The sequence below is a fragment of the Battus philenor genome, unplaced genomic scaffold (genome assembly GCF_028537555.1).
Source record: "Battus philenor isolate CCGP_79_NKW_IND1 unplaced genomic scaffold, ilBatPhil1.0.hap1 SCAF_7, whole genome shotgun sequence".
NCBI classification, from domain to species: domain Eukaryota; kingdom Metazoa; phylum Arthropoda; class Insecta; order Lepidoptera; family Papilionidae; genus Battus; species Battus philenor.
This window is the reverse complement of record NW_027181737.1, coordinates 11,845,465-11,860,729: the sequence shown is the minus strand read 5'-3', so window position 1 is coordinate 11,860,729 and position 15,265 is coordinate 11,845,465. Positions and strand designations below refer to the sequence as shown.

Below are 15,265 nucleotides of genomic sequence, written 5' to 3'. Positions count from 1 at the left end.
AATTTCATAAATAATATAACACATGATAATTCATAAACATTACACTGAAGTGTAATGTAATACCGTTCAGTTTTTCAATAAAGTATGAATTGCTAATTGTAGTCACTTAATGTTTTAATTCATTAAACCAGTCTCCGTAAATACGCGTTAATAAGCATACATGTATCCGATCACTTCATATACAGGTAAATTATGTAATATTTTCAACAGCTTTTTACATAGAAGGCACGTGATTATGATTGATGTTATCACGGGTTCTGTATGACGAGAATTTTTATTTTGGTATTTGTAAAGTTATTATAAAATTCTAACCCGAAAACATGTATGTATTACTTTTTCATCAAGTTTTTTATTTTATATGATAGAAGTTTAAATTTTTTACTTTACATAAATTAACGGATAGTTTTTTTTAAAAGAATTGCGTGGTTATAAAAGGCGTTTACGTATGTTGACGTTATAACACTGAAACAAATATTTATTCTGTCCAATAGGGTTTGCTAAGTATCTTCGAAAAGACAAGTCATAGTCAAGAAAACCAGAGAAGAAACTCGCAATTTTTTCATGTTGTGCAAATCCAAAGCAAATATGTCGTGTAACTTCTGAACTTTACCCGTGTAGAAATACTTATAATTGTAACTCAAGGCGACGCCGCTAATTTAGTGCAGCGCAAGGTTTTGTGTTTAAAGTCAAGAGTTCCGACATATTGTAATGGTTTGACATATCACTTACCATTAAATGCTTTGATAATTTCATCGCTGCGGTGATATTAAAAAGATAACAGGAAGATGTACAGAAAAAATAAAACTCGTTACGGCACATGCTGTCCTTTTCTTTTTATTTTTTAGATTGATTTGTGACAAATAATTTACAATATCTATTTGAACATATGACAAAATTGAGCAGTGATGGTAGCTTACTTATTAAAGACTGGATTACGATTGTAGATCGAAGATTGTTTTATAAAAGCGCATACTTTGCTTTTATAATTGATTGAATTACATCACTACAGGTGATTTGTGAAGAAAAATCTTTATAAAATCGTTAAATCCAACCAGAACAGCTTTCCTCAACCATTCTCCATTTTTTATTTTGTATATTAAACGTGGAAATAAAAATAATAAATCTTTTACAATTTAGCAATAAACTATTTTATTTGAATATAAAACGGCTTAGTTTTACAGCTATACTAAACAATTCCCGACAGAGGTACCTACATTAAAACTGATCACGAGCGGAATGTAATGTCAAAATGAGCTACGAGTAACATTTCATAGCAATTGTAATTTAAAATTTTTAGCAAACTTTCAACTTACATCCTAATATTTATATTAATAGCATACGATCTGAGCAAAATTGGTGAATTAATACAAAGGCAATATGAGTCGGAGTTTATTGTAATTAAGTTTGACATGGAATACATGTATAAAAAAATGTTACACACAAATTTTTTGAATGAACGAATACAGAACAGAAACAATAAAATAATGGTATTCCTATATATTGCGTAATTTTTATTTAATTTGTACATGGAAAGCAGTGAATGGTTTGGATTTTATTTTTATGCAAATAAATTGTAAACAATATGGCAGAGTGGGGGAATACTGACAAAAATGAAGCCTTTTCGACGCTTAAATTCCCTATACTAAGTAAGAACTACGGTGTAAAAGTCTATTTATTTACATAATAGGTGGACTCTTCGTTGAAACGCTCGAAATACACACAAACACTCTTTTAAAATCAAATATATACAACGTTGCTATTTAGCTCTAATAACTAATTTATCTCTTCGAAATACTTATTAATCTAGTTGCAATAAGCACTAATTTTACGAATGAACATTGAATAGGCTATTTATTTAATTATAGTTTTGGTTTATTATATAAAAATAATTGTTTTACATTTCGCATAAAGTTACTTCTTTTAAAATTCACAATAAAGCCACTAGACTGCTAAATTATTTACACGACTGCCTTTGGATGTCATTTTACTAATGAAATATATTTAAATATGCACCTTACGATCTTCTCAGTTAAAAAATATATTAGGCGCGAAATTTTTAAATTTGTCAACATGTCCTTAGATTTCCAAAAAATGAGCTTTAATATCTAGGTATAAAATTAGAATACGAGTTATTTTAAAAGTAATAAATGCTGATGATGAAAATCATTAGATTTTTTTATGAAAAACAGAGAAGAAAACAATATACTCAGTGCTACCTAATTTTGTATGTAATCAGAAAAAGTATCGTAAAAAAAGCTGCTATACATTTTATTGTACCATCGAAGGAGTTAATTTTAAATAGAATTATGAATTCGACATCAATTAGTCTTACTAATAATATAGCTTTAACTATAAATTTTACATACAGTCCATTAAAAGGATTTTAAAATATAATTATTTGCATTTTCAAATATAAAAACTTTTTTGTATTTACTTTAACAACCAAAGAAAATTTTAAATGTCAACTGTCAAGTTCGGAAGAGAAACGTTCTATATTTTGCAAAAGATCTTTTTCCAATATTAAATATTAATAAATTATTGGATTACTCTTTCTGACTAAACGTTTCAATGATTAATTGAGCCAATTTTTTTACGTTTCTTTTACAGATTTACGTAAATTTGCAATTAATATTTAAGAAATAGTTATATTTAAAATTAAATTAAAGACGTGTTTAAACTTATATCTATTTAAAGCATATACAATAATAAATAGCTGTTACATGCTACGCTATGGCAGTGGGTATCAAGTTGGGACAGTCTTTGTAAAATTTCATTAGAGCTATTTAGTCGACAACGTGTCCGATCTAAGTTGCAACACCATTAAATAAATTAATTAACTAATTGAGATTCATTGGAAATCTTGTACTATATAGTCTTCATACTCGTGTCTCCGCATCATCTTCAGTAGTAGATTTCCTAGAATACATCAATATTATTATTATATGAAATTGTACATCTCATTCTAGCATACTGTAAGGGAAATAATTAGCGGTAGCAAAATAAATTGTTATTCTTTTAATTCGTTGACCATGATAGTATATTATCTCCAAGAAAAACAGTTGAAAAACATGGCGGAAGATCTAAATTATTTATGGTTTTGTAAATAGTTTCAAATGTTAGCAATCCACAACCATCATTAAATAATTTAATTACGTTCGGATACATTTTTGTGGTTTGACATTTTAAAAACATAAAAGACATGATAGTGTATCGTGTTGTAATTTATATGTGGTATTGATAATATGATTATCTTGTTAAAGCTTTGTTTCCTACCAAAGTGAATGTGTTTGTGTTGAATGTATCAGAACATAACTGTAGTAAGCATGCATTTTAAACATTGAATCTTTACCTCCTCCCTAAGATGAACGTAGATGATTTTGCGTACGGCAACACCATCGGTTAGCAAAGCAAAAGATGATTTACAATGAATTTTTCTCATACAACCGCCACCATCTATTAAAAATTCGTTACACATTATTAAATACAACACTACGTTATACAGTTGACGTAGTAAAGAATATATGTCTGATTGTATATATTTCAGAAACAACAGTCACAAACGTAAGTCGAATTCAAACATTTTGTGTAAATACGAATCTGTATTTTTCCATTTTAATATGAATCTTTTTATGCACTTATCTAAAAAAGTATACCTTCTAATATGGGCTAATTTTTATGTTAAAATCAATTTCGACAAAAACAAACAGGTAATACAAATCATTAGATAGGAGAAATAAAATTATTGAATACGAGGCGGTTTTAACCAGAAGAAGAAGCTTATTGACTTTATATAATGATAAGTCAATGTCATGTTTTTTTTGTATGAGAGTAATAGAAGAATGGAATGAGGTATTGCAAAAATTTTACAAACATTTGCTTTAAAGCATGCAGGATAGTAAATTCTTAGGAATTCATGCTTTGGTAAGGTATTAAAAATACTAAATGTGATAATAAATGTCATGATGAAATAACTAATTGTCAGTTTGAATAACTTACTCGCTTGTCTCTCCCATGCTTGCAAGTGGCGCCCCCATCTGTTGCTGATTTTCGCCACCTAAGGAATTAAAAAATTGTGATTCTTCTTCAAACATTAATCTTAAATAATATGAAGTATCACGTTTGAGTTTGCCATCTGAATTTTCATGTAGCGATATTAGATGTGTAGTCGACGGGCAGAAAGGTTCTTAAGTAGCGATCACGAGCACTGGCAGGGTCTACCGGGTCCACGTAAGAAGACCGTAGGCTAGGTGAAAACGATGTCTTAGTTAATGTTTCAGGAAGCAGCTGGATGCGAGCAGCACAATACCGGTCATTATGGCAATTTTTGTGGGAGGCCTATGCCTTGTGTCGGGCGACATGATGATGCGAATAGTTGATGTTAACCTTGTATAGTTATAGACAAAGGTATATAAACACATGTAGTAACATGTAAAAAAATTATTTAATTTAACTTTATTGTTGTAACCGAAATAGATTTATAGATTATAGAGCCAAAATATACAATGTCTTTTTGGTTAAACTTAAGGTTTATTATATTATTGAAAGTAAGTTTTATGACTGTAATAACAGGTTATAAAAGTACTGATGATTGTAGCAGTATATAATTTATTTATGTAATGTACATATCATCATTTCAGTCAAAGATCGTCCACTGTTAGATGTGGGCTTCCTCAAAGATTTTTAATGAGACCAGATGGTAGAGGCTTGTGTTAAGCCGGACGAGATATTTCGAAGATTCCCGAACGCTGCCCCTAGAAGTTCGATTCGGCGAGTGATCTCTTTCTCAAGATTTGATGTACATAATGGTATTAGATAAATAAATTAATAAAATAAATATAAATAAGTTTTCAACAGACAGATAATTATTAACACGACCCGGCAGTTTTTTAATTCTTAATGATTAGAATTGGTAATATGTAAAATAATTGTATTCATATGGGAACTTACCTGCATTTGCATTAGCACGTGTTTGAGTTGCTTGTGATGCGTCACGCAAACCTATGTGGTCCTCTTCCGCTAAAGCAAAGTAAAGGTCACAAGCGGTGCTAAACTAATTAACATATAAAACCAAAATGACAAAGCGAATAGTGCAATGAAAATAATTCAAGACTACGATGAATATAATAGGTATATTATTTCAAAAATAACTATAGAATGTTTCAGATCTATTAAAAAAAAACATTACGGTCTGTAATATAAGCGTATTTTAGGTTATGAATTAAATATTTAATATTTTTTTTGTGTTTTATATGAAATATGTAAAAGTATAACAAAATAAACAAGGTAAGGAATTATTTTTCACATACATAAAAAGAATTTTGTTATGCAAACTAAAAGAAAATAAAACACAATGTCTTGATCTAATTTACTCAAAATCATGTCAAACTGTTAACACTGAATTAAACGTCAAAATCGTACCTGTGTAGGGGAATAAATATTTGTCATGGGTGTGATGTTTATCCGATCCTTCGGACATCCCGTCGTTGTAATCCCCGCCGTAATGGCTCTCCATCTTCCTTTGGTAATCATTCTTCAGCATGGTAGCAATGCCGGAATCCCTAAAGTCTCGTGAAGGATAACCGTCATGATCCCTTGTAGTTACGCCTGAATCCCGGAAATCCCTTGAACCGTATACGTTAGGCTCTCCATTGAGGTATTTAGTGGGACTATAACCATAGTCAGAAGTCCTAGATGCGGCTAGATAGGTTTTGGATCCGTAAGGATTCTGAGGCAGCCTGTACATCGTGGGTGAGATGGGATAGTTGGGATCGTACGGCATTTGTTTCTCAGTGTCAGTTGGTAGCACGCCGTACATGAGATCTTCTTCCATTACACCATATCTAGAACGCAAGGGAATATCGTATGAAATTTCTGACTACACAGACCTTGTTATAATGTCAAAAATAATTGATTATTCAAAAGTGCGTGTACATACGGACATGGTTAAAATTATTTTAACTTTGAATTTAATAGAAACGGCCACAGCCGTGGTTCTTGTGGAAGCTCTCCGTGCATAATTAGCCGTAATAACATATATTTTTCAAACAGTTACGATTAATGCTAAAGTTAATTCATAGCGATGGTCTCCAATAAAAATATTTGAAGAGAATTATAACGAAGAGATTTATTAACAAATGAAAGTAAAAATATAATAACTAATAAAGTCCAGCGGATTGGCAAATTAAAGTATCTGTGGGCAGGCCACAAGCCACGTAAAACATATGGTTGTTAGGGCCTTAAGTTTCTAGAGTGGAGACCACGGACGGGGAAACGTAGCGTACAACATCCACCCACAAAGTGGACAGACAACCATGAGGCGATCGAAGACTATGTAGGCTGCTTCAAACTTATCCTGTTGGAAATCTTGGGAAGGCTTACGTTCAGCAGTGAACGTCCTTTGGTTGAAATGATTATTGTTATGATGATTATATTAACAGATTATGAAAATCTTAAGTAGACTACTTTTAAACGGTACTGAATTTAAAATAGAACAAGATTAAAACCTGTTATCAAGGGGCAAGCGTGAAGCGTCCACACTGGCTACATAAGTATCATGCACGTTCTCCAGAATTGAAGGCTTGAGTCGATGCCTGCTTAGCTGGTATACGTCAGACGTGAGATCCGGGTTGGGCAGAGGGTTCGGCGATGGCGTGGCGGGTCCATGATTCATACCTTCGTGCTCGGACGCAGTTTCTTGAGACCAACGCCCGATGTCCGGACGATTTGCTTCTGGTTTTATTTAAGAATTACAACATTAAAATATGGTAAAATCATTTCAGGACCATTTTATAGTCAACTATTAATTTTAATTTAAAAATTTATCTATATACCGGCAATGCTGGGACAACATTCGTTATTGTATGTACCATTTGTAGCTACCAACTAAAGCAAGTCAATATAGTTGAATGTCATTGAGATATCGATTTATTTTGTACTAATACTTTGACAATGATTTTTTTGATTGAAACTACAAGTTAGCGACATTATATTAAGCTCAATACTCTTTTGTCTACAATTGAATTTTAAATTAATGAGTAATATTATCCATTGTCCGTTTTTTCTATTCGTATCTGTATTAAAATGCTATGTATTTGTTATTTTTCTAAATACATGCTTATATAGATAAGAATCTCGTTTTTACTAAACTTGCAGCCTACATTAGTTTAAATATTTCCTATTTATTATCTGTATTTTTCTTTAAATTTTAAAAATATATAAGAAAATTGTTTATACCGGAGACTGTGACAGCCTCTACATTATTTTTTTAATTGCATGTATAAAAATGAATCCATATTTACAATAATCTCACCATAACTAGAGACCAACCAACCGATTTCATTCATCTTTCTAAAAGGATTTAGGAGTAAGTTATGAAAAAAAATTGAAAATTGCATAGCCACTTAAAAAAAATGTTTTTTATTAGAATGTGACATTGTCCGAACTGCTGGTGTAATACAATTTCAACTATTTTTATATCTTAAAAAAGACTGTCGTCTTTAAAATATTTTCCTTAAAAGAATGTTTTAATTGTCTTTTAATCGTTTTTGCAGAAAAAAATATTTTACTAATAATCGAGGATTTTAAATGTTATGGGTTTAATCATTATTTTATGTTAATATAATTTGTGTCTTTATTTAATTATTTCTATATATTGGCAATAAATTACCTTCTCTTATATGTGATGGCCAGCGTGGTGTAATGCCCAAAGGAGCTCCTTCAGTTATGTTCGGTAGATAGCTACCTGCGTTGCTGCTTCCACGGTCTCCTATTTTAATATCACAGGAATTACTTAATTATAAGAAGTATTATTTAATTAAGTATAACCATTAACACAAATAATAATTGTTGCTTATTTCTCTTGAGTATCTTCTATTAGCGTAATCAAACTTTTAAAATGGTGACTTATAACCTTAAATCTAAAACTTTTTATTTTGGACATATAGGTTACAAGTCACTTATACAAATTATTTTTGTATTAAGTAATTCTACAAATTATTTTTGCCATTTTTTTACAAATTAATTGTTATTGACGCTTTAACTCATTTTAACAGAATCCTTAAACAACGTGTAAACGTTTAAGAATTAATTTATTTCGTTTATAAAAATATAATATATGGTTTATCAACGAGAAATTTATTTTTCAAATTAAAATTTATAAACTTTTTTTTTAAATTTATACATATAATATAACTAGAAAACAGAGGTTTGGCTATTATGAATAATGATATTGGACAGATGCACACCACGACCAATAGTGGCTGCAAATCGCTATAATGTTTTTTTTTTAATTTATTTGAAGTCAAAAAACTGATTTACAATTAAAAAATTAGTTAACAGACATGTCTTAACTAATTTTCAAAATTATTGCCATCGCGAATACAACTTGCGTATTATTTTTTTTTTCTTTAACAGTGTTAAGAACATCAAATTTATTTGATTAAATTACAATGTGCTTTTACGATAGTATTTCACTTTCTTTTCTCATTGTAGCCACCGAACTATAAATAAACGTTCTTTACGTATCAAGTTAGCTTAGTAGAGCATTCTGTATACATAGAAGTTTAAACCTAAATTAGTACGGCATCTTGGTGTTTCGAATCTTACGTTACACACGCGACTTTATGACAATGATATACTTATTACGGTCTAAAGTATTTTTGGAGAAATTTTTTTAAGAACATTGACAGTCTCCAATTTATATTGCTCTCTAGTTATGAATTTAAATTGGTAAAGGAATTTCTTCTGAACCCTTTGTAAACTCACGCGTGGCTGAGGGTGGATGACTGGATCTTCGCGTGCTGGTCTCGTCGTCATCGGAGGAGTGACTGGAGGCGAGTTCGAGACTGCGCTCGCTGCCATCACTGTCGCTGTCCGTGGCCTCAGTCGCTTCACCACCGGTCTCGCCAGCTGTACCAGTCTTGCGGCGACGACGACTTTCATCTTTGTAAGAAGAAGCTTTATTATTAATATCACGTAAGTTGAGAGTATCAACTAGTCTTATTGAAAAAAGGTAGGCCTATATGCCTGGATATAAGCCGCAGGACGTCTATGAAAACGTGACAAATGGTAATGACGATGAGTTGAGAGCTGCAAAACCAATGAAAAAATTACAATGTATATAATTGTAGCCCCTTCTATTACTCGATAACTGCCATTTCTGTTTTTTTTTTTTTAACTACGTCAAGCCAAGTGTTGTGGGGAACATATCAGGATTTGCAGGATTTGATTTGTAGAACATGCCATATTTAATTCTGTAACATAAGGTTTAAAATAAATATATGTGGAGGTGGGTCTATATGATATGTCATAACTTAGTATTATCACAAATTTTAATCAAGAGAAAATCGTAATACCTTTTGCTACAATGGCGGTGTCGTCGTAAGAGAGAGAGAGAGAGAGAGAGAAAAGAGAGAGCGAGAGAAAAGAGGGAAAGGAGAGAGAGAGAGAGCTATACTTCCGCATTCATCCATTTTTTTCATACAGGCCTCGTTCAGTAAATCATCTTACACTCCGTTTACCAATTATTGGATTGCTAATTTTTTTGTCGTATCTGTATGTGTTACGAAATAAACTTAAAGAAATAAATAAATTACATCCTGTCACATTTTTAATTATATCTTCGTATATCTCGGAATATATCACTATTATATTTGATTTATATAAATACATATATAACAAAACTGCGTAACAATATTTTAGCAATATGAGAGGAATTGTTTAAGGCTGCGAAAGTAATTTAAGGCTAATTTACCTCTCGATAACTTTATAATAAAGTATTTATTACCGTCTTTTCCAGTGTTGAGTGAAGAGTCAAATCCTCTCAAGTAAGCCGGCATGTCACTGGCGCTCGTGTTGTAGTTAGACGTTGACGTGCTAGTGTGACGCAGTTGTCCGTCGCTTCGGCTGTAACGATAACTTTTCATTTTAAAGTGTAATTAACAATTAGTAAAAAATTGAATATATCCATATAGTCCACGCGGTTCAATAGGGTTATCCGTGTATTAGGTTCATCAGAAACGTTTCCCATAAGCTATGTATTGCAACCATTAAACAAAAAACAATTAGAGATGAGCCGAGTGGTCCTGTTGTCCAGCAGGACGGCGTATTTTTCGAACAAAAGTTTTTATTGTTTAGGCCTTTTTGCTATATGGCCAAAACTGACGGTAAAAGTCGGAAATTTTTATTTTACATATAAATAATTGCATTTTGCAAACTGAATGATATAAATCCTAATTAATTTCTTGAATTTGGCTTGATTCGAATGGAGTATGCTAAGGTCATCAATGGGTCGGAAAGCGTATAATTGAAAGATAATAACTGCGAATTTAAATCACGAAAATTCTGATTGTGAAATCTTCTCAGATTAAGGTACATTTGGAACCGGCTCAACAATGTAATTTAAGTTGTAGGATGCTTTTTAACGTAAACTCAATTCAATTCTAGTTCTTATCATATATAGTGTTCTTTAGGTATTCTTCTCATGATGTCGATTAATATCAATTGGTTGTAATTGAATAATAATATGCTAAATTGGTTTATTCTTTTTAAGTCTTGTTTCAAGACTACCATCATCATGTCAACCGGTCACCGGGTCACCCTCAAAGATCGCCATGACGATCGGTTTGGCATTGCCCAAATCTAGCGACATTCCGCGAGAAGTCCACTTAGTGGGGAATCCCCGCTGCGTTTATCTTTCGCCACTCGAAAATCTTTCGGTACCAACAATGTGAGCTGACTAAGGAGTATGTAAAAATATATAGATATCGAAGGTACACATAAAACTACCCCCTATAAATTGTACTTGTATATAAATTGTAACCTGTAGGGACTGGAACTGGTTTTCGTAGTCGATCGCGAGGTAGTCGAAGAGGCTGATATCCCAATATTTCGTAACTGGCGGCCTGTTTCGCCGCCGCTGTGATACGCCAAGGCCGATCTGTACGTTCGAAATAACAGCAATCACATGTAGTTCATAACACTTACGAAATAATTATCAGGTATAAATATTTAGCGAATTATAATACAATTTGAAATTATACCATAATGGATAAAAAATATGATTTGTTATTAATTAATTTGTTTTAATTTTAAATTTACGTATCGTTGATTCGTAATGTCAGATAAAATATAGTTATTATTATAAATTGTATTTGCATTATGACGAATTGATATTTTAATTCACTTCACATTTGTCTTTATATAATCGGATTATTGTTTTTTATTTAACTTTATCCATTACAATGATTATACCCATAGTGTCTGGCTTGATGTTATATTTTTATAGTGGTCTATATCGGATCTGAATGCCTAATACTTTTAGATTAACAAAAGGAACTATAACTTCTAGTTTTTTGTGAATGACTCTTTCATATTACATACATTTTATATCAGATGAGTTAGTTATTAAAACAATCATACCTGTTGACTTGAGAGAGATTCTGAGCGCTGGTGCTGACAATGATGGAGGTGTCAGCTAACGGTACCTTCTTGCCTAGGCATCGCAGTACAGTTCTGTAATCAAGTAAACATGTACATTATGTACACTAAGAAATATTTTTGAGCAAATAAATAATTTACATAAATTAATTTGATTTGTAGAAGTTTCTGATCTTTAGAGCACTTATAACTGGCTCGATAATCAATTACCAATTGTTGTATTTAATGGCTGACTTACTCTGGCACATTTAAAAGTTGTAATTTGCCATCCCTTGCCACTGTGCTTTGAAAAAATCTTAGTGAATTATTTTTTATTGTTAAAAAATATAATGTCTGTGGAAACGAAAGCAAATTAAACGAATTTGATCTTTTGAAAGAAGTGAAAGTTACCAAAATTTATTTTTAATGTGTTCCCGTAAAAAAAAAACTCGTTAAATATATACTATTACTATGCACCGAGTCCACGTGATCTTGACATGTACTTTTTTAAATTTATATTTGTTTGTCATTAGCCTGGTAATGTTGGATAGTTAAGTATTAAATACTGTTAGTGTTAAGCCTTCTCTATAGGAGAGAAAAAGAGAGAGAGAGAGTGTATCTATACCTGCGCAAGTTATCTCGGACGCGTATATTGAGCATGACATGTCCGAGGGCAGCTGCAGCCGCGTGTAGAGTGACAGCACCTGCTAGAAGGGAGCTCAGAGCAGCGCGACGACCTCCTGCCTCGCTTCCCAGGATCAAGGCACTCGCCCAAGAGACGCATAGTAGCGGAAGGCAGATGATGCTTATCGCCAGCAACATCCTGCTGGCCAAACACTTTGGTTTAATAAAGACGTAATTATTATGTAATTACTGGCAGTGAACCGTGTTGTTTCTGCTCTACGAAATATTTATTGTTCAATGTCCTTATTGCATAAAGGATTTTGAATATTGATCAGTTTAAATAGTCTCTGTCAATATGTCAATACATCTCCTCGATCAGTTCTTACTATCACTTTCTTCACCATCAAGAAAAAACGAGTACCCTCTATCAACCTCCACCCGCTAAACGCATACACATGGTTTAATTTACGGCAATACTATGTTCGTTGACTAAAACTATTCTCATTATGTTTATTTTGTTCTAAATAAAATATTAATCGAACATTTGGAATGTAATTCTGCAACTAAATTTCAAATGTTCGATAAATTTTTATTATCCTACAAGAATGTTACCTCAGGTTTCCGAATCCGGTGACGTGGTCTCGTACAGTGAAAGCCGCGTGGGTTGCGCCGGCGAGGAATATGAGCGCTACCACCGCGTAAACCGCGGCGGGGATCACCACCCACCACACCACCGGCTCGTGGCAGCTCACCCAACAGCTGTATACCAATTTTTACAATTTAATAAAAAATGCCAATAACATTGTTCAAAATATAAAGTAAGCCTATGGAAGACCGCAGCTCTTACGCGGTCTCATTTCGAATAGGTGCGCTTGTACACACACACACGGGAATTACAATAAGATAAGCAAAACAAACAGCAAAACAAACATAAAACATCTCGCCATTCGAGAACAATCTGTCCTCGAAGTCGCCTCGTAAACCACATGTGACGCCAATCGTCGATAATATTTTTTTTCGTATTTTTTAATGCCAGCATTGATTACATTCATCTTTTAAACTGAGAGTTGATATGTTATTCGTGATTAATAAAGACAGAGGATATTCCATTTGCACAGAATATTCTTCGCTAGGCCGCTTATATCACACAGTAAGAATATTAAAAGAACTTCAAACATAATAAAGGATATGGAGAAACCAAAAAAGAAATCCTTATTTGAGAATGCAGTAGAAAAGCATAAAAGAAGTAAATGAAAGATGCTTACAAAAGGGCGTTGCCATATTGATGTGGGCGGTGGGCAGCTGCCAGAGCTAGAGCGACTGCAGGGGCAGCGTATGCTGCAGCGAGAGGGGCTGCCAGTCCTCCGTGGTTGACGTCACGTAGCTCCCGAAGTAGTCGCCGAAGTTGCCAAGCCTCGCATGCTGCCCAGCCCAGCGCCGCCAGCCACCAGTAGTGCAGCGACATGGCGATCAGCTTGCACGCGAACTAGTATATAAGTTTACTTTGTACTTATAGTATACCAGTGGCAGTTAGCCTGAATGCTAACTACTATACTACAAGTTTATATAATTACATGTTTCTAGTATTATATGTAAACATATTACCTCGTTTTGTACTAAAGAATTCCTGGCTTTCAGCGCAATTAAGTAAAGGAGTTCAGCCATAAACACGCAGAAGATTAGATGCTTGTGTATAGAATTAGAGACTGTAGCAGCTCCACCTCGCATGAGACAAAGGGCGGCCCATGTAGTGAGTAAGAGCGGGAGGGAAATACTGAATGCCGTATACGACGTCACGGATTCCAATAGAGATGGCTCGGGTATAAACTGCAATGAGAAAACGTGTATGTGTAAGCATGTAAAATTTCATTATCATTATCATTTAAGCATTAAGACGTCTAGCGCTGGACAAAGACCTCTTCCAGAACTTTCCAAAAGAATCAATTTATAACTGCCTGCATCAAGCGTGTTCTGATGATCTTAACAAGGTCGTTTATCTACCTTGACGGTGGGCGTCCTACATTCGCATCCCGGGAACTTAGCCTTCTTTATTTTGAGTTGACTTAGCTACAAAGTCTATATTTTCAAAACTTGCGTTAAGTTCTTTTTCTCTTACGCAAATTTTATCTACTCTCGTGCCCCTAAAGGCTTTAATCTAAAAGCGACAGGAAATTTTGCTGATTTGAAATTAATTCAGGTAAATATTATAATTAGAGACTAAAGATTTTAGTAATCTGATTAGTCAAACCAATAATTTAAGACTTAAAAAGTATTTTGGTTGTAGTAGCCAGTAAGACGGATGTCCTTGCGTGAACATTCCACTCTTCTTAGATGAAGCTAAAAAATCTACAAGGCAAACTAAATTAATTCCGATGGAAGTATTGTCTTTATTTTTATACTTAATGTCTGTGATATAATAATACATACCTCAATGTCAACTTCATCAACCAAAACAGCAAAAGTTGAAAGGTGATTGCAAGTGCAATTTATAAGCAAAGGTTCATTGGAATAAGGCGACCAATCGTAATCAATTTCAGTGTGGCAGCCAACGCGGGACCATTCTCCAGATCTAAGAAGATCAAAAACGAACCAATACATAAAGAATGGAACAAGATTTAGAAAAAAAATATTAAAAATAATCAAAATAATATTACCCTCTCAATGTTGACCAATGAACACATTGCGGATTGGTTCTTGAACCAAACGTTTCTCTATTTATATCTAACCACAATTGTAGTCGTATAGGCTTTTTCAATCTAATACCTCCTAAGCTTTTGTAAATTAATTTCTTTTTTTCTACGTTTTTACTTGAATTAGTGCCATCTTTGCTTTTATCGTTACTTTCCAGTACTAATGCCATCACTTTTAGCGTGTTTACGCTGTCAACTTTTGCGGTGTTATCTGTGTTATGTAAAGAATTATTTTCGTGCGAAATTTCACTGTCGCCTGTTTTATCCTGTTTCTTGTAGGCTGGTTGAATAACAACGGGTCCGTGATGTTCGTTATTGTTGTCTTCGTCGTTTGAATGTGGCCAAGAGCTCCTGGACTGCGAGTTTGACCCGATTTGGTTTGTCTGTGTTTGATGATTCTGACCCTTATTCGCGTAGACGACACCTAATAATATTTAAAATCATATATGAGCGCTTAGAAACATGTCATGCTTTTAATTATAAATGTTCCTTATAATAATATTACGGCGAAAACCGTGTTTGATATTGAAATTTTA

At 33.1% G+C, this 15,265-nt stretch overlaps 1 protein-coding gene across 1 annotated transcript in view; it reads right to left on the bottom strand.

Annotated features, from left to right (window-relative positions):
- Window positions 1-2,558: 2,558 nt before the first annotated feature.
- Window positions 2,559-15,265, bottom strand: part of stan (Protocadherin-like wing polarity protein stan) — a 178,330-nt gene continuing 165,623 nt past the window's right edge. Inside the window, exons 39-54 of the mRNA XM_068774801.1 lie at window positions 14,694-15,153; window positions 14,467-14,608; window positions 13,645-13,866; window positions 13,305-13,525; window positions 12,652-12,798; window positions 12,041-12,238; window positions 11,419-11,511; window positions 10,820-10,936; window positions 9,785-9,903; window positions 8,764-8,940; window positions 7,667-7,765; window positions 6,504-6,729; window positions 5,419-5,840; window positions 4,948-5,016; window positions 3,997-4,054; window positions 2,559-2,916 (exon numbers count right to left, since the gene is read on the bottom strand). Coding sequence (XP_068630902.1) covers window positions 2,877-2,916; window positions 3,997-4,054; window positions 4,948-5,016; window positions 5,419-5,840; window positions 6,504-6,729; window positions 7,667-7,765; window positions 8,764-8,940; window positions 9,785-9,903; window positions 10,820-10,936; window positions 11,419-11,511; window positions 12,041-12,238; window positions 12,652-12,798; window positions 13,305-13,525; window positions 13,645-13,866; window positions 14,467-14,608; window positions 14,694-15,153 — 2,810 coding nt within the window. The 3' untranslated portion in view covers window positions 2,559-2,876. The remainder of the gene's footprint in view (window positions 2,917-3,996; window positions 4,055-4,947; window positions 5,017-5,418; window positions 5,841-6,503; window positions 6,730-7,666; window positions 7,766-8,763; window positions 8,941-9,784; window positions 9,904-10,819; window positions 10,937-11,418; window positions 11,512-12,040; window positions 12,239-12,651; window positions 12,799-13,304; window positions 13,526-13,644; window positions 13,867-14,466; window positions 14,609-14,693; window positions 15,154-15,265) is intronic.